The 20,717-nt window shown below is 32.5% G+C and overlaps 1 protein-coding gene across 2 annotated transcripts; it reads right to left on the minus strand.

Annotated features, from left to right (window-relative positions):
• Positions 1-3,873: 3,873 nt before the first annotated feature.
• Positions 3,874-20,650, minus strand: LOC138334761 (mushroom body large-type Kenyon cell-specific protein 1-like). Of its 2 annotated transcripts, XM_069283474.1 has the most exons (7): positions 20,508-20,650; positions 14,318-14,386; positions 13,797-13,876; positions 13,249-13,309; positions 12,604-12,790; positions 10,309-11,720; positions 3,874-9,177 (listed from the first exon to the last, which is right to left on the minus strand). In XM_069283474.1, the coding sequence occupies exons 1-7, from the start codon at positions 20,599-20,601 to the stop codon at positions 9,137-9,139; spliced, it is 1,944 nt and encodes a 647-aa protein (XP_069139575.1). In that variant the 5' UTR covers positions 20,602-20,650; the 3' UTR covers positions 3,874-9,136. The 2 variants fall into 2 exon arrangements, with proteins under 2 accessions (XP_069139575.1, XP_069139574.1); XM_069283473.1 differs by having other exon boundaries at positions 3,874-11,720.
• Between the last annotated feature and the right edge of the window lie 67 nt (positions 20,651-20,717).

The following is a 20,717-nucleotide window of genomic DNA, read 5'->3' on the forward strand; positions in this document are numbered from 1 at the left end:
AATTATTTCAATTTAGAATGGCTGAGATAAGTTTCACAATGTTTTTTGATGACTTAAATTAAAGCGTTCTAAAGTCGGTAATTTTTTTATTTAAAGTTACCTGCATTTATAAATGCTAATTGTGAAAGTCGTCATATCATTATGCAACACTGCTCCAGATGCACACCATCGGCCCGGTACATTGTTTTGTAACTAAAAATAATAATGAATAAATTGTCTTGATAAGACATATAAACAAATTAATCTTTATAATTAAGAGACATTTTTTGAAATAATACAATCTCTAGATGGGCATTTTTAGTCTAGTTTGTGTGTATTGAATTTTCATTATTAAAGGTTTGAACATTACGTGCTTGGGAACGTTTTAGGAAACATTCCGCGCAGCGAAAAAATTTCTATAATGAAGTACGAAAAATGTGTAGGACCATTTTTTTTTCAAATGTGCATTTTAGAACATTTCACTCGGCGAAAATGAGGGGGGCTAAAAGACAAGTTTGCCCCCCCCCCTCCCCCCCCCATTCCCTTAATTTAGTTATTCTATTTTTGGAATTTAATGTGGTGTATTAAAATCATGTGATCCACGATCAATCATACCTGAATGAAAATAAGAAACAAATGGCAATGCCTGTACAATTTTGATTTAAAACTTTGTCAATGACAAAGTCATTGTTTATCATTGAATTTTTCAAGGAAAATTGTTGACAAAAAGCATTTTCAGCATTTTCAGCTAACAACTACACCAACAAATATTTTTAGTGCTTTTTATTTGTTTGTCAATAACCCTCTTTCAAAAAAGTCATAAGAAAAGTAACTATTTATAATTGACATTGACCATTGCAGTAAAATAGAGAATATGGGGATATACATATTCCCAGAGAAAGTAAGTGAACATTAAAAGAAAAGGGATCTTTACCAATCATTTGTTTATTTAAAGATGCTAACGGAGCATGATGATACTTATCATTTGAACAATAACTTTAATATGTTTAATCGTGTATATATGTGTCTAAAACACAAAAGTACATAATTATGTATATAAAATTTTTTTCATTCTTTGTGCATGCATGCATAATCAGTACTTCATTCTGTATACAACATAGTTCCATCAAATTTTTTAGGGACTAAATTGTTATTTTTAATATTTTTTATCTTAAAGTTACATGTTTACAAAAAGACACTATGTGATTTGAGTAATGTTTATATACCAGTACATATTTACAATAGGACACTCTATGTGATATAAGTAATGTTTATATACCGGTACATCGATATTTACAATAGGACACTTTATGTGATATATAAGATGATGATGACGATGATATACATTATGTTATAGTAAACTGTTTACAGATGTTTGTGTTACGTTGAAAAATTCATTGAATCAAAAAAAAAAAAAAATGTGCAGAATGACAGTGGTCCGAATCTGTCATCCGTGAGAAATCGGGCTTGTTGTTAGACATTTCGGACACAGGTTTCCGGGCAATAGACCGGTTTTTCCTGGGCGTGCAAGTGGATTTCGATGATCGGATATATTCTGTTGTGGTAAAGTTAATAGAAAATTAGACAACATCATTAAAAAGTAAATTTTTAAGTACAAAATGTCTTGTTGTTGATATCTGACCTATACATATGAACTACATTAGAATATATTGCCCACGTATAAATAAAACCAGTTTAATATAGTTACAGGATGGGTGATGACACCCAATACGAGCACATGCCTAATAGTTACATGGAGATGAAGCATCATAGATGTACTAATGATGTATATGTAAAAATGATTTATTTTTTTTTTACATAAATGCCAATAACTTTTTGGGAACAAAAAATATACTTTTTTTAGACATATTTTTTGTTTGTTTTTTAATTGAGACCACCCTGTGTCTTGAAATCAAATTAGGTGGCATTGCATTTAAATTCCTTCTTTAATTTTCTAATTCCAAAGCATTAAAAATGTATAGTACATATGATATCCATCTCCAATGTATTTTATAAGTATTATAAGTTTTAGGAAATACTTTCACTTCTTTGTGTATATAATTTATACATTCCAGCATGTAAGTTGCTATATCTAGTTGAAAATCTACATGGCCGTATCAAACATTTCACTGACGTGAATATGACATCAGTGATAGTAACCCCTGGAGTATCGAGGACAATGTGTCTGATGTTAACCGACCAGTTATTTAAGTTGATTCTTTGCCATCTAATGAGCCCTGGAATGTTTTCCTGCAAATGCCGAAATAGCCAGGTTTTGGTGCATTTATACACTGTTTTCTGTCACAACTGACATTGATTTCTGCAATGATTTTGAGTTATGATTGTTGTGATAGGTATGGACAATCATTTAAAGGAGTAAATTGCTGGATTATGAGAATTTCAAGAGGCCAATTGGGCCAACATTACCAGGTTAAGGTTTTGGTGCAAGTGTAATACTGTTGTAAATCCATCACAACTGACATTGATTTCTACTATGTATATTTGTGATGGATATGGACAATCACTTACAAGGTGAATTTTGAGAATTGCAAGTTGTCATCCTCTATACTCCAGGGGTTACCATTACTGTCATTATATCCACTCCTGACTATCTCATTAAGTAAAACTGAAGACAGTTACAGAGAAACAAAATCTAATTTAAATTAGACTTGTAATTCCGATCCACTAAGATGCTCTACTATTCGCTCCAATACAAGTATTATTTGGAGCGTATCATATTATATTTGTTTTGGAGAGTGTTGTATTATACTTGTTTTGGAGCGTATCGTATCAATTTGTATTGGAGTCTCGTATTATACTTGTTTTGGAGCGTATCGTATTATATTTGTATCGGAGCGTAATGTAGAGCATTGTAATTACAAATCTAATTTTGATTAGATTGGGAGCGTAATGTGGAGCATTATAGAAGAGTGGAATTATAAATCTAATTTTGATTAGAACGAGTGATAAAACAGATTCCAGAGGGATCTTGGCGCCCACCAAAGATTGATCTACATGTATGTCTGACAATTGAAAGAATTTTTTTCTCTGCTTTTCCAACCTCAACTATCAAAATCCAACATGGCCGCCTGTTAACCATCTTTCTGACTGATCTTTCCCAATATGCAATGCACAACTAGGGCCCAAGGGGAACCTACATATGGAATTTGTGAAAGATCTCTGCAGTACTTTCTGAACAAATTTCAACTATCTAAATTCAAGATGGGAGCTGGTTGGCCATCTTGTTGACCGATCGGTCCCCGAAATGCGATCCCCTAGGGTCCTAGTTGTGCATATCCCATTTTTGACTTCAGATAACTTTCTTCTTGCCATCTTGCAATTCGACTCGTACAATATGAAGATCACAGCATATGCGGTATGGTTCATAAACATAGTGCACTTTTGAAAACTCTATGCTCCAGTAACAAACCTGGTTCTACAACAACTTGAGTCATGCTAACTTGGCATTCTGTTATGATATTCTAGTAGAACTGAGACAAACAGCAGTAGTTCATGGCAAACACTACAGAAAGCTAGACTTATAGGGGTCAGGGAGTGTGAGAATAAGGATATCTGGGGATGGGACTTCTGTCTATATTTAGTTGTGACATCCTTTACAATCTTACACATTCACGTCTTTATAACACATGTAAACCAACTTCGCATTTTCATGTCCAATAACTTTTACACCACAATTTTAATTCGCGATTTTAACTCGAGGTTCTACAGTATATGTATGTGTGGTCGTAACAATTTAGCTGCGATAAATTTCGTGGTTTGTCACTCTCTGCAGAAATACTCGAAATCTAATCACACACAAAAATAAGTTGGTTTACAGTACATTTGTATACTAATCAAAACTATTGACTACAATAAAAACTCCAAACAAAGATAGCAACAATACCATATTTAATGTAATGAATACACAAGCAATAGAACCAGTGTCACAGATCAAATCTCAAAGGCACTTCATGCATATACATAGTACCCATTAAAACTGTAGCGCACATTGATAAATACCTTAGCGTACAATGGACAGGTTACGTAGTACAATAAATAAAAGTTGTATAATATCTTAAACATTGCACAAGTATAACATTATAACTTTATGGTCACTTTAAGGCAACTAACACAGGGAAATCATATTGGGAAATAGTGAATAATAACTGAATCACCCAACTTTATAAAAAAAGTAATTCAGTAATGGCTGCATTCAGAAAACACTCCCATCCTATGTAAATACTCCAGGGGTTACTATCACTGCCATTATATCCACCTCTGTATGTCATAGTAAACTTTTTATTAGAAGAACAAAAACTGACCAATCACACATACAGGCTTATTTTGAAAAGGGCGATGCCCATCTCTAAAGCCAATACTGTGTATCATTTTTTGATCAATCCATTTGCTTTGATGTACATCAAGGACCAAACTACTCTGTTTCACAGTATACAGAAGTTGAAGCATACAGCCTTCTGTTTTCAGGGGTGAATAAAGATATTGATGGCAACCTCTGGAGTATTGAGGATGACACACTCTGCAGAGAAGCTATAATCTTTAAAAGAACATTTTCTTTCAGTTATACAGGATTTATGACTTAACACTAGTTTGCTAAACGATCAAAGCTTAATAAATGATGTTAACCATTGAATACAATTACATGTACATCTAAAAAGTTGTCGACATCCAAGGTCAAGTATTAATTGTCATTAAAATTTCATATATAAATCAACTGTTTTTAAGAAACAATATTTACTACAAATTACCTTTACATCAGTATATTTTCCCTGTATCTTTATTCTGCAGACATACGATACTTATTTTAGTGCAATCAAATTTTCTCACAAAAACAATCTTAAAACAGATTGACACACTGATGCGTAATCACCAAACAATTAGGTCCATCAAATTTTAGCCAAACAATGCTTACGCGAAAAGCATTAAAATAAGATTGCCACTTTAATATGTCCCCTAACTAGGTCCAATACGGTATGTTTACAGCATCCGTAACGTCTAGGATTTCAATCCCGCTAACTAAACGTAGCTGTATACCATTACCTAGTCTGTTATAAAATATCAGATATGAAATTCTGGAATATATATGTATATATGAAAGGTATGTCAAAACAAGTTAACAAAAACCAAAAGTAAATGGAATGCAAAAATTAACTTATAACAATATCTAGAGTTGATATACAATATAATTTGAAAATCCATAAAATGCTGGCCATTGACAAATGTTCATACTTTTTCATACTTACAAAGAGGAGATATACATGTATTATAAAATTATTGTACATAGTAATATTTGGAAATAAATTAAATAGTAAAATAACTAGAAGTGGATGTGTCACCTGCAACTTAGCTATTACAATGAGGTTTTTTTCTATTATGTAAGGAAAAGGCCTACATGAAGTTTGACTTTTCTAGGGAATTTGTGTAAGTAACAGAAACAGGAACTTTGACCTTTAGATAAGAAAAGCTATCTAAAGCAAGCAATATTAATGTGAAATTAGGTCAGTGTAAAGTTAGTTTGACCTGTGTTAGGGCAATCAAGTTCTAGGGGGGACCTTTGTCGGCCTAGAGTTACTGTACCTACATAAACGTTGCCTAGTTTTGCAGGCAAAACAAAAAGCCATACAGCTATGAAAATGTTTCCTGGATATCTAAAGACAATGTAAAATCCACATAAATTTTCTAAATTCATACATAATGCAACATTTACATCTTTACAAAAACAATAACACACACCACCCAACACCTTTAATCCCACAAAGTTTTCATATAATCAAGAAAACAATGAAACATCATATCATGAAAAGGACGGCTTTCTGAAGCATATTCGAGACACCACATTATACAGATATAGAGACTTTACGCTATACAATAAATTAACAACTGTATCCCAGTTATCTTAGTCATTGATAACACATAGTATATATACACTTAACACTGCCACAAAACAATCGGAAAATCTCATCCATAACGTTAACAGAATAGAAATAAAACCACCTTCATTTACTTGTACATGTGATCCAAATCCATTTGAAGGGCAACATGGTATTTCTGTTGTTTATTTCCTTCTTAAAAATAAAACAAGCAATATTTCATGTTAGCTATATTATAAAGTATTAAATAAGATTGTTATTAAAGATTATAACATTTTACAGCATGACAACAAAATTAACATTTAGTAATAATTCATGATTTGTAATCAAAATAGTCCTCTTCTTTCATTTTCTATTCTATACATGATTTTCTGTAAAATAAATTAAACTAATAAAATGTTTAAAAAATACTTTTAAATTCTAGGTTTTCTTTATCAACTTTTATTACTTGAACATTTTAATTCCATTTATGAATATATAAATGATATCAAAAGCATTCAAAAAAAGAAGTAAAAAGGACCTTTTTAAATCATCTGTAGGCAGCTTAGTGAATTTCAGGAATAAGATATCTTTCAGAAAAATAAGACAAATATTCATGCATAATACCATTTCTTCATGCACAATGTTTTCTCAATATAAATGTATCATTTTCAATTGTCGATAAATTAAACAGAATAAATGACACATAGAAACATACTATGAATAGGCACACCAGACTAGACATACAGGATCATAGTAAATATGATAATAGGACAATAGACATATTGCACTTCATTACAAAATAGTGGTATGTATATTACTGAGTGTCAATATAAAGTAAATATTCTATAGAACCCATTACAGTGGATTGAAAGGCCCAATACCAAATCTTTAAGTGAGAATCTATCCTCCAACAATAGTGTTGATCAGATATGTTCATGTATTAACTGATATCAGTGATATTTAGTATCATACAGACATACTGGTATAACAGTGTCGCCTCGCTTCAGTATTCTGAAGGACCCCCATCAATTATTGCATATCAATTTTGATTTGTTTCTCACAAGATTCTGAATAATTACCATCCGTCTTGACCTTTATTTAGTTTCTGCATGATAAACAACTGGTGATTTTTTTAAAAATCATGAATATGTTTGAGAAGATACATATGTATGTATATTGGGCCTTTAAAGACCATTTAACTAACTTTAAAGTTAAAACAAAAATTCTTGATTTAAATCATCAGTAGTAATCAGCAACGTACAGTACTAATTTTTTAAACTGTCATTTGAAGAATAAGATAATTGAATTAATTGATTGATGTGTATTATCAATGAACGTTCTAAATGGTTGAGTTAGTCCAAGATTACAAAACACATGGCTTCAGTAGAAAACACAATAAATAACACTAAATCTAAAGTATAAAAATATTTGCTCTAGAATTTTCTATTAACCAGGCACAATTTATTTGAATTTCTTGCACTTGCAATTTACGTATTTTATGTATTCTTCTTGAAAGAAATATTAACCCAGATCCAGTAAAATACTCTTATATAATAGGTCTTAAAATGATGGCATGATTTCATTTGGCCAGTAAATGATGACATTTGATAAGTATCCTCATTTCGTATTTACTTACGATTCAATTTTGCTTGTTACGAGCTTTTACATTGAATTAAAAATTTACTTTATTAGCCCATTAAGGATAAAATGGTGTCGCCGTTTGTAACGTTGCTTCTGATTGGCTGAGATGACGGCGTAATGATTTCATAGACAAAAAAGTCCAAAAATGAATTATGAATATTGAAGAGATTCTCTTTAGTAAATTGAATTATAAGGATTAATTTGAATAGATTTTTTTATGTTATGGAGATATAACACAAAAATCTGAGTGTACTCTCATCATAAACCGCTTCACAGTATATTTAGAGTACACTCAGATTTTTGTGTTATATCTCCATAACATAAGAAATCTCTTAAATAATTGTTCTATAATCCTACTTTAAGACCTATTGTTAGATTCAGTTTTCCAATAACAACAGCTGTCTAAAATTGGATTAATTTTGACTGAATCATGATCAAAGTAAAAGCTGCAAACACTGTTACATCCCATGTTAACTGTCAGTATTGATAATAAAAACAAAAACCTATTTACAGGTATTAGCACTAATGTCAACTTGATATTACCATTCAACATAAAAATAAATACATTTTGAGATCTTAAAATAATCAATTACAATGTATGTAGCTTTAGCGATAAATGAAAAAAGCATACCCGGTATGTAAGGACTAGAAAGAAGTATTGCACAAGGAAATAATACAAATCAAAGATAAAAGTGTTCATTGGAATGTCTGTTTCAACTGATGATACAATTTCAGACCTTATAACAAAAATAAATAAATAAAAACCCAACAAATGGAATACAAATAGAATACAATGTATACTAATTTCATAACTTGGATTAATTTACCATATTATAAAGTTTGTATCTGACACACAAATATATTAATTGGAATACAGTTGTATAATGTTCTGTTTACCATCTTAAATCCCTTATTTCTATATATAAATACAAAAAAAATATATACAGATTATCAGAGTCAAGCTTACATACAAAACATCTCTCAGAAAAAAGTCTTACAATGCACATACACATGTCAATATGAAGACAAATATAACAATAGGATAATGTCCTTAAACAAAAAAAAAAAAAAAAAAACCAAAGCACGTGTATCCTCTTCCTGATATAGTGCAGTACTAAAACAGTGTTTAATGTAGAAAATAAAATATCAGTAGAGACAAATGGTCCACTTACTAAACTGTCGTAAGTACATAATGAGTACATCATAAGCAAAAGTAATTTATCTATCCCTTACAGAAAAATTTCAATTTTTCTCAGGAGTTATCTCCCCTACACAGTCTAGCAATAAAATCACCTGTACAACAAATGTATAATGTTGAACATAACATATTGCAAATTGACCATTATTGAAGTAAAAACTAATCAACAACAATCTAACAATGAGCCACACTTGATTTCTCTCAATGTATATTAAAGATTGACTTTGAGTCAAAATCAGACTGAAATCGACAGTGTGTTAGTTCAGATGGCATTTATTTTTAAAAATTTGACTTTAATGTTAATATTTAAACAGTAAAACCTGCCTCTGTGATCACTTCTGTATAATAAATCTCTGCTTTAAAATAAGACAACTTGATTATATAGATCTGTGTCCCTGGGGTGGTCTTTATAGACAGGTTTGGCTGCATTCACTTTTCCCATTATGTATCAATTATCGCCATTAATCTCCGTAAGACAAACTCCAACTCCTATAAGGAAAGCTCATGTCAGACGTTTTCATATTGAATAGTGTTGCAAATATAATAACAGACACCAGTTTAACACATTCACAAAAACAATAAAATTAAGAGATTTTACAAACTGAGATATTTTTCATGTTGTAGTTCATAATTAGAGTACATTCTAACTAAAAGTCATCCATGATTTTTAGACTTAAAACGATAACAATAATTAGAATTCTTACTTAGAACATAAATGTGCTGCTTAAAAATAGAATCATTATAATTTTAATAATAACAGCTGGCAGATATCTCAGAGAGATATACATACATATCTCTGTATGAATATGAACGATTTAAAATCTTTGAGCATTGATAGGCAAGGAATACATACAGCTTTACATAGGATATTACTGGTATTGAACATGTCTTTCCCAGTTGGTCTCTCAGAAGCTGTCTATGAACACCTAAGAGGGGTAGGGGGGATTTACAGCTATACCATATCATAAACAAAAATTAACAGAAAAAAGTTTACATCAGTTGGATTTTGTTGCTCCTCATAACAAAACTTAAGGTTTAATCAGTGAACAATTTGTTGAGTTCACACCAACAGTTAACACTAGCAGGTGTATTAAGCAAATAGGTATTTTAAATTCTTATGAATCCTGTGTTTTTCACATGTTCCATTTGATGGAACTACAGCCAAATTATTGCAATCTAACTTAAAAGCAGGTTTTATCATGGTAAAACTGATACAGACAACATAGCTATTCCTACTAAGCTCCTACTTTCTCTGAGAGGCCAGCTGAAACGATTATATCTACCCTCTCCGAGAGGCGAGGTTAAATTCTATCGAAAGGTAATTACTGTAATAATGACCATATAACACCTGCTTCAATCTAAGACTAGAACAACACTAAATATGTATGAAACAATGATCAAAATAAATTATCTCTTTAACAAAAATATATATCAATAGATCAAATAATATCTAATTGCTTACAATGACTATAGAGAGACCAACAAGACGTAATTGTGTGACAACTGGAAAAGACAAGTTCAGAGAGGGAGCTGCTTAATTAATGAAGAAGAAGCCATCGCCGAGAGCTCCAACTCCCCTCTTGCTGTAATTACCATCCTCGGGATAAGAATCGGACTTACTCTGTACTTTGTGTTGGAGCTTACGTAGCAACTCTGAGGCCGGTGTATTTAAGGCAAAGCCTGATGGGAAACCCATCCCAGGGGAGGCATCCAAGTGAGAGGCACCCACTAAATAGGAAGTGTACCAATTAGGACAACTTCCGTCAGATTTCTCTGGGGTTTCAAGTTTTTTTGACACTTCCCCCTTGCTGTTACTTCTGCTGCCATTCCCTCTACTATTGGAGCTACTGGTTGCGTCGGTAGTGGTCTTCTTTGGGCTGGCAGCTGCTGCCGCCGCTTCCTTCTGTTGCTGCTGCTCTTTGATCTTCTTCTGTCGTAAGAGGTGTCGTTCCTTGACCTTGTATTCCAGTGTAGAGTGAGGCACACCATAATAACTCCCTGCACGATGTACACTCATCTCCCCTCGCTGTACAGCCTTCACAGCTTCCATTAGCAGCTGGCTGTTGTACTTGCGATACTGGCCTCTTTTAGGACGTGTCTTTTTGGCAGGAGTTCCAGAGGAATCTCCTTTCTTCTTGTCACTGTCTTCTTTTTTTATTTGCTTGGCAGGAGAGGCACCGTTTGGCTGGAATGATGTTGTGTGATGACTCTTACGTAAAACTAGGTCACTGTGACCCTGTCCAAGGTCACTTACTTGGTGGGACTTGCATTTTACTTTTTCACTTATTGTTTTCATAATGATTTCTTTCAAAGTATCACCAATAGATGAATTCTCCAACTTGTCAAGTGAACTAGTGAAGGCATGTTCCTGCTTGATCGGACTTCTAGTCGACTTGTAGGACGGAATAACGATATCATGGAAGGTTGAAGAAGGAGGTTCTGCTCCTTCTTCAGTCCTCCCAGCTGAAGGCCGCTTCAGACTACCTAACCCTTCAAGTTTGTTTAAATCATGCTTCAAATCTCTAACTCTAGAGGCATTTCTCTCCATTTCTAACCTTTCCTCAGCTAATTTACGTATTATATCTTTCAAAACTGGAATTTTAAGTTCATGTTCATACATCTCATAGTAGAGTTCCTCTTTTCCGGACAGGTTATGTTTTTTCCGTATGTTGTCTAATTTTCTTTCAGTATTATCATCGGTCTCACTTTTCTTGACCTCGTTCAAGTCACATGTGGGTAATGGAGGGAGCTGAGGTAAAGCTAAGGGTAAGATATTACCCTGTATAAGCTCTGACCACTTTATACCCGACTCCTGGCTATCTTCATCATCCATACCTTCCTCCTGTAGTAACGTCAATTTGTCTGCATCCATTTTGAACATTTTATTTCGGAGGGTTGAGCGAGGGATGCCATACAGAGCTGAAGCACGCCTAGTTCCTAGTTTCCCGTTCTGTATCTCAGATACGGCCTCTGTTAGTTCATTATCTGTGTAGTTCTTTTTGCAGTTAGGTATATTTTCTTTCTTGTGCTTGCTGGAAATGATAAAAAATATACAGATAAAATATATATCATCCATGAGTCAAATCACTCGACTAAACAGAAGGCACATGAATTTTTTTTTCAGAAGTTTAAATGCAAACGTTCTTCTAAAACTTCAAACCAAAAGTTGTCTGAATTTGCTTTAATTTGTATTAAAATCTTTATTTTAATTTCTGGATTTTCCCCCCTGATTTCAACCGTCATTATCAACCTTCATATTCAGAATTTCTTTTGATTAAAATCTTCTTTACTATCGTATTATATTGAAAGCATAACCTGAACTAGAACTAGTTAAGGTAAACAAAATGCCTAAAGGGTTTGCATTGCTCACCTAGCTTTTTAGTTAAACCCAACAGCATTATATGTAGTAAAGATTATATAATTAAGTGCTTATTTCCTACAGAATTTTCTTTATTTCCTCTATTAAGCCCAACCCCTTCTGCCCAAGGGTATCTGGTAGTCAGTTAACATTTATACAAAGTCGGTTTCCATCCTTGCAAATGTCTAGCCAAATTTGGTTAACAATTAAATATGAAAACTTTATGATTAGTCAAATAAATTAACTTTGTTTCCTCTATTGGGTCAGATCTCTCCAGCACCAAGGGGTCAGATTCAACATTTACACAAATTCTATTTCTCTTTTCACAAATATGTTAATTTCTGGCCAAATTTGGCTTGACTCCCTTCAAATCGTTACTACTAAGATCTAGCGGCAAAACAAAGAAATGTTGACAGACAAGCAAGGCGAGTGAACAATCAGTAAGGAGCAGTACACTTACTATTGACTGCCTCCAACTTATTGGATATTAAACAGACCTGAACACTAGGTAATTCCAGTATACCCCTTTGACTTGTGAAGATCATTAACACACTAACCTTGCCTGTGTGACCACATGTGGGATCTTCAGTTCTACCAATGAAGGTTGAGGTGGCACATTGGTGTCTTGTTCTGTAACTTCTACATTCTGAGCAGATGATTTGAGCTCAGCCAGTAACTCCCGGCCCATGTTCTGGGTATAGAACTGGGGACAGTAGGGCAATATCTCTTGTAGGTAGCGCATACCTGAATGTCACAAGATCAACGTTTTATTAAAATAGGTCAATAAAAACCTTTCTGTCACCCATAAACACATTTGGTTAGCATTACTCAAAATATATGTACCCTGGTATATAAAAAATACAGATTTCAGTACTGGGATCCTACCAGTAGTCGGGAAGGAACAGTATTTATGATTTGGGAAAAAATAATTGTTTGCATCTCCTTAAACACATTATTTCTATATTCCCAAAAAACACCATCATGAAGTATTTGTCAACAGCTCCAGACATTCCAAAATCTGGATGCACAGTAGAATATGCACACAATCACTACAACTGTTTCATCACGACTACTGGTTGGGTATACTTTAGGCCTTTACAGTCAAAAGATATTTAAAGAACAATTTTTTTTAATATTCATTCACTAGCGTTATGAAAAACATCAAATGATAACAACTTATGAAAAGGCAAACAAAAACTTACTAGCATTGTCCTGTACACCTTTCCCATTCTTCGCCTCATCAATAAGTTGTTCTACAGCTTCCTGTAAGAAAAAAGTAAACCTTCATGTTTAATTATTACCATGTATCAAATATTTTGCCTATTCTGAGAGAGTTTTTTGCACTGCCCCACCTGATACAAACAACCACGGCCACCAATATGAAACTTCCAATACATTAGTGATAATTATACACTCTCTTCACTGTGATGTGGATTTTTTTTTAATAAATGTAATTCTGTCTGCATGAGTCCTCCAACAAGGATTAATACTTGAATAATGCTGTTAGCATTAACATGTTCTAGATAATAATAAATATACATACAAAGATATTCAGTACTACTCCCCCTCTCCTTATAATCATTTCTCTTAAGGTTAGGAAGAGGGGACTGAGAAAATATACTGTAATAGGAGTATGTGTACTTTCAAACACAATCAGTAAAAAGCCCCCTCCTTTTAATATCATTTCCTTTAATAGTAGGGAGGTGGACTGAGGGCTTATTACCTTATGAATAGGGGTATATGTACTTACAAAGACAAGTTGCACTCTACTTTCACAGAAAGAACATTTCCTGTCTGGGTCCCAATCCTCTATTTGATTTGTTTCCAAGTCTGTGAAATTGTAAAATGATATAAGTTCTTACATATTGTAAGAGAAGCTAGACAATTGTACCATATTTTTCCTGTTAAAGGAGTCTTCTAATAAGGGACCCACATGTGCACGTTTCTGCTGATAAATGGAAAATCACTTTATACAAATTTTGCAATAGCCGGGGCAAATTCTGTCATAGCAGGTGCCAATGATGTAATGTTTACCTAAGCCAATTACCAGTGTACAGCACCCTCATTAGGGAAATACGGTATGTAAATCTAAAGTCAATATTAATTCATAGAGTTGATATAATTATCACGTCTTACAACACTCCAATCAGGGTCAACAAAAATGTAAAGAAGGTGTGTGATTCTCAACATTTTTCTCTCTCTAACACATGTCTTCTTATATAATTATCTAATGAAATTGAAGCTAAGGAAATATAGTAAGCAAGCACATACCGTTAAATGGCAATAACAACTCTCTGATGCGAGACCGGCCTCCCAATTCTTCTGCAATTCTTTCAAGCCCTGAAAATACAAAATCATGACTAACGATAAACTTCAGTTCAGAACTATTGTAACAAGATATGGCCTGTCCTGCTTTGTTAATGACAAAATAGCAAAGCTGACAAATTATATCATCATAGAGAAATAATTCATTTTTTCTCAGTTTTCGTTTAAAATCAGCTTTCTGGCTGAGTCTTTTTTAATAATTATGGAAAGAATCCCAGAATGGCGCCAATAAACAATGCTATAGAAACGTTACAATAGAGCCTGAGACATGATCATGATGACACTGCTCACTGATAATAATTCCTTTATAAATTGTACTAAAAAAATAAATTTATATCCATCTTTTTTGTTGATTTCAATAAAATGTAACAGTTACATTTTATTGTTTCTCCTGAAATGTTTTTAGAGAAACACTCACATACCTAGAAATAAATATGTGAGGCAAATACCAGTATTCAATCAGTCAACCTCCTCAAGCTTAAATATCTCTAAGTAAGGAGAGGACGTAATCAATTCAGGGGGGGGATCAGCAGGTAACAGTTTATGACAAATATATTTTAGGAAATAATCAAGCAAGTCACAGTTTATGGTAAATATCTGTTAGGAATGAACCACACTGTAATGACCTGTTATTGTTACTTTTATGAAAGTTCAAAGTTCAATCTGTATTCTTTATTTATAGGACTATGTATGTTTTTTGTTTTTGTTTTTTTTTTACTTACTCTCTCTCTCTCTCTCTCTCTCTCTCTCAAATCTATTAAAATGTTCAAACTAAGCATTCACCAATGAAGTTAAAAATATTTGGTACATCCCTGATTCAATTATGATACTACATTTCTATTACAACCCCTATTGTGGCCATGGTTACCATCCAAAACACATGTAACTTTAGTGGAAATTTTGTCATTTTGGATGTAATTTTAACAGTTTAATATTAACTGAGAATATGTACATCCTTATGAAGACATTTGACTTCCCTCTATTTCCCTAAGGATAACATATGATGCCTTTTCTAATTTTCGTGACCTTTTCTGAAAGGAAATCCCTATATGCATTAATTCTTCTTTTCATATGTTTATATCTGAATGAAAAAAATAAACCTATTGCAAATTCCATTCTATTAAAACCAATTAGAAAGAGACACATTTCGGAGTTTCCACACAAACATTGATTAAGAATGAAAATTTTTACATAGCAATAAATGTAGAAGCAAAATGGCCATCATTGGAAGGAGATAATCTATTATCTGTGCTCTAGATAATTTTGGAGTGGTGGTTAATTATACTCAAAGTTTTGAAAAGGAGTACAACTCTGACTTCTGTACATATGAGAACCCAAAACTGAACAGAGATGTGTCAGAAATATGTTACTTTAAATAGTTATTGCATAAAGTAATCGATGACAAGCCAACAATTGTGCAAATATCTATCTGAATAAGGAGCACAGTTGATGCAGAATCTTAAGCATGATTGGAATTCTCCTTATTTTACCATAGATCTTTTGATTTTATTTCTGAATGTAAGCACTCAGAATATATTGCATTGCATAATATACGTAATATAAATATTAATTATTTGTAGGGGTAATTACATGTAGTACCTGTTAATTATATTTTAGGGATAATTGGCAAATTCTAATGGGTATTTTACTTGTGTATACATGTACGTATCTGAATTGCAGCTACCTATATATCATGACATTGTATTTGTTTCTAGATGAGTAGCTCTCACAGGAAGAGTCATACATATCTGGTAAGTGTTGATAATTAGCTATAAGGTGTAAATAAAACAATGAACCTTTATTACTTGACAAATAGACTTGGTTAATTCTCCTGACTTGACAAACAGACTTGGTTAATATTCCTTTCTTGATAAACAGACTTGGTTAATACTCCTGACTTGACAAACAGACTTGGTTAATACTCCTGACTTGACAAAAAGACTTGGTTAATATTCCTTTCTTGATAAACAGACTTGGTTAATTCTCCTAACTTGACAAACAGACTTGGTTAATATTCCTGACTTGATAAACAGACTTGGTTAATACTCCTGACATGACAAACATACTTGGTTAAAATTCCTGACTTGACAAACAGACTTGGTTAATACTCCTGACATGACAAAAAGACTTGGTAAATATTCCTGACTTGACAAACAGACTTGGTTAATACTCCTGACTTGATAAACATACTTGGTTAATATTCCTGACTTGATAAACAGACTTGGTTAATACTCCTGACATGACAAACATACTTGGTTAAAATTCCTGACTTGACAAACAGACTTGGTTAATACTCCTGACTTGACAAACAAACTTGGTAAATATTCCTGACATGACAAACAGACTTGGTTAATACTCCTGACATGACAAAAAGACTTGGTAAATATTCCTGACTTGACAAACAGACTTGGTTTATATTCCTGACTTGGTAACCTGTTGGTTATAGACATACTTGGTTAAAATTCCTGACTTGACAAAAACTTGGTTAATACTCCTGACATGACAAAAAGACTTGGTAAATATTCCTGACTTGACAAACAGACTTGGTTAATACTCCTGACTTGATAAACATACTTGGTTAATATTCCTGACTTGATAAACAGACTTGGTTAATACTCCTGACATGACAAACATACTTGGTTAAAATTCCTGACTTGACAAACAGACTTGGTTAATACTCCTGACTTGACAAACAAACTTGGTAAATATTCCTGACATGACAAACAGACTTGGTTAATACTCCTGACATGACAAAAAGACTTGGTAAATATTCCTGACTTGACAAACAGACTTGGTTTATATTCCTGACTTGGTAACCTGTTGACTAACATTCGTGAGAGACTTAAATTAACTTTTATAGATAAATATATAATGATTAATTTTGGTACATAAGTTAAAGATGCTCCACCGCCGACAGAGCCTAAATGATATTCATCATTTGAACAATAATTGGGGTTTAATCGTGTATACATATATATATGTCTATAGCTAATGAACACAAACAAATATAGTAAAATAATTTATTTTGACTTTGGTGCATGTGCAATCAGTACTTCTTTCTATATAGGATATAATGCCACAGAATTTTTTGTAAAGTAAGTAACTTTTGTAACTGAAGAAAAATACCAAATCGTCTGCTCCAGTTTTCTATAGTGAAAAAATACAATTTGTCAGCAGTGGAGCATCTTTAACAATCATCACTTGAATGATGAATTGATCTGTTAGTATTTTATAGAAAAAGTATCCTTTATCCTTTTCTAGTAAATAATGAACCTTAATGCTGTAGGGGAAAATCATCTAGAGGCATTGTGTGTCATGATAACATTTTAAGGACTTTAAGTTTTAACAGAGTGAGGTACGTATACATTGTGGGAGAAATATAAAGCTTGTTCAAGATAGATTGTATAATTTCTAGTTGAAAACCTTAACAAAAAAATGGTTGATAACCGAGTTGACAAAAATAAATTCATTACCGTATTCGACCCAATTAGTGCCCATGTCCCTATAAACGCCCCTCCCGCTTTTTGAGGCTTCGATTTCAATTTCCCACGCATAAATAAAGACCAAAACTACACAAAACTGTCTAGATTTGCAATAATTATGTCTTATTAGCACCTTTTCAATTTTTTAAACGGCCTGGGCGCTTATTGGGTCGAATATGGTATTTTAATTCATGCAATGTTTCAGATGGTTACCATATAGCAACTAGATGCAATGAATAGATACACAAATATCCTTATGGATTCAGTAATACATGCAATACATTAACATTTTTCATTGTTTTACTTCTGATAATCGTCACAGGATACCCACAAAAGGATTAATTAATGCCTTTAGTTTTTCTTCTGGGTAACCAATATGACTTTAATCATGACAGACACTACTAAGACAGCCTCATTACAAAATTACACCAGTATTTATTTGACAACTGTAATCTATACATGTACAAAGTAAAAATAATGAAGTTCATATGTGATTAATCTGATTATGTACCAATCTTCAGTTCGTCATAGACCACCAATTTATTATGGTTTTCCACTGATTTGACATCCCAGGTTTTTTTTCAGGCCTTTATAGGGTCCAGTAAAAGGACTCCTTCCCAATTCAGAGATATAATGACACTGCATTCTCCCAACTTTAGTCAGTACCTATTTGTGGTAAACTTATGTTAAAATCCCAACTGATCAGTACTTTATCAGTAATTATTGATATTTTGTAAAAGTTAAATCTTAAAATATCATTGAAAAAAACCCAGTTAAGCCTCTTTTTAATTTTATTTTCTCATTTTGATATTATTTCAACAAAATTGTGAAGAAAATTTAATCAATATGATGCTGATCATATTTTCCTTTCTCTAAAATAGCTTGAAATAAAAACAGCTAAGCCTCTTTTTAATATAATTTCTCATTTTGATATTATTTCAACAAAATTGTGAAGAAAATTTAATCAAATTGATGCTGATCATATTTTCCTTTCTCTAAAATAGCTTGAAATAATCCTTTATCATTATGATTTTTAAATTTACTGGTAAATTTAATTAAAATGATGCTGATGTCCTTTTCCCAAAATAGCTGGCAATAAGATAATGCTAAGGCGACACATTGCGGACGAATGGTCATTTTTATCTTATAATAACAGGAGCAGACAAATTAGTAAAAAAATTGTTCTTCAGTAACATATAAGTTATTTATTTACACAATAAATTACTTTCATTGAAAAGTTTTATATTATTTCAATATAAAAGTGTTTAACATAACTAATACACCCTACAAAAAATCCATGGCACTTTTCTCTGGAATGACAAACATCAATAGCAAAATAATTCAAGTTTTTTTGTGTGTTAATACAGAGACACTTATATGTATACGTGTATGGTATACACAATTAAATATATCAATTATTGTCCATCTGATAAATATTGTTTATGCTCTGACTGCGGTTTAATCTCCGTGATTTTTATGGTACACAAAAATGAAATTATTGGGCAAGAACACAAATTTGTGAAGGAAAATCAATTTCTTGAAAAAAAAGAAAACAATTCAATGTCTCATTATATAATTTGACATTTTATTGTTTAAATTTATTGTAATAGATCAAATAGCTAGCTGTTTCATGAATTCACATTAAATATAAAGCTATTCATTCCATTATTTACACCTATCACAAAGTATTTTTTCATTAATTAAAATTTTAGGAAAAAAATAGATATAAAGGTAATTAAACCTTAAAACATCAGAAGTATAAAGAAGCATATAAAACTTAAATAATTATTTTGCTCACAATTTTTGTATGATCAAAAAAAAAATATACAGTGAGGTCACTGCACTTGATGCACATAGGCTACTTAACACAGAAATGTGTATTATAAACCTCTGTTATAGATGTATTGCTTTATCTGCATCAGCAACAAAATATTCACATAATTTGGTACAGCGACAGTTTACCTATCTCCTCATACAACGGCTAAATCAATATATTTACGGAGATTGACACTCATTAGCATACTGCTTCGGTTCCACAGAAGGTCACGACAGCCAAACTGCTCAACAACCGGCATGCGACAATGAGTTTGTCATTCGATCAATAATTTTCAACAGCGTCCATTTTTGGCATTCTGCTCCTTCACAAACGTGAACCATATGTTTTTCTATCTCTTCCTAACCATTGATGTTTTTACAACTAATCTTAATTAACACATTTTAAATGTTATAAAGGACATTCGTTTCCAACCAGAATCAATATTTTAATTATTTTTTATGGTAATATACAGCGACGTCATCGATCACGAAATCAAGTCTTCTCAGCGGGTACTGTATATTTGGGATGCTGAATCAATTATCTCGATTTTTACCTGGACGAAGACGCGTTAATTGACTCACCTTTGAATCGAATTAGGAAACTAGTGATGTTTTTTAGATAAACTTTAATGTTTTGGTTTAATATAAATCTAAAATAAAAAGAAAATAAATTAATATTGACTGTCGCATTCGTCAGTAGGGGGAGTGGATAATTGACAGAATAGCTAAAAGGAACACAAATTTTGACAATGGATCCGGCACTGTGTCATCGAATTATGAGACTAAATCGAGACCTTAGAATGATCTCAAACAACGTGAATGTTCTAAAATGTACTTACCGACAGCGATAGGAACTTTTTTACTCCAAGACAACAATTCTTTCTTGAAAGACTTTCTCTCTTGTACGCATCGTGTATTCCCACAATCAACCATGTTGCATGTATACAATGCTACGTCATGACCTCAGGGAACACACGTTCCAGTGACGTAGTACACAGCACGGAAGAAAATAAACACCTGCAATCAACACCACACCCGTCACGATTACA

This window comes from Argopecten irradians, chromosome 11 (assembly GCF_041381155.1).
Source record: "Argopecten irradians isolate NY chromosome 11, Ai_NY, whole genome shotgun sequence".
Taxonomy (NCBI): Eukaryota; Metazoa; Mollusca; class Bivalvia; order Pectinida; family Pectinidae; genus Argopecten; species Argopecten irradians.

Coding starts and splice junctions, on each gene's coding strand:
- LOC138334761 (XM_069283473.1), bottom strand. CDS start 20,601: ATGGTTGATTGTGGGAATACACGATGCGTACAAGAGAGAAAGTCTTTC. Junction 14,387..20,507: donor AAAAGTTCCTATCGCTGTCG/GTAAGTACATTT, acceptor TTGTATTTTCAG/GGCTTGAAAGAATTGCAGAA. Junction 13,877..14,317: donor GTTGTTATTGCCATTTAACG/GTATGTGCTTGC, acceptor ACAATTTCACAG/ACTTGGAAACAAATCAAATA.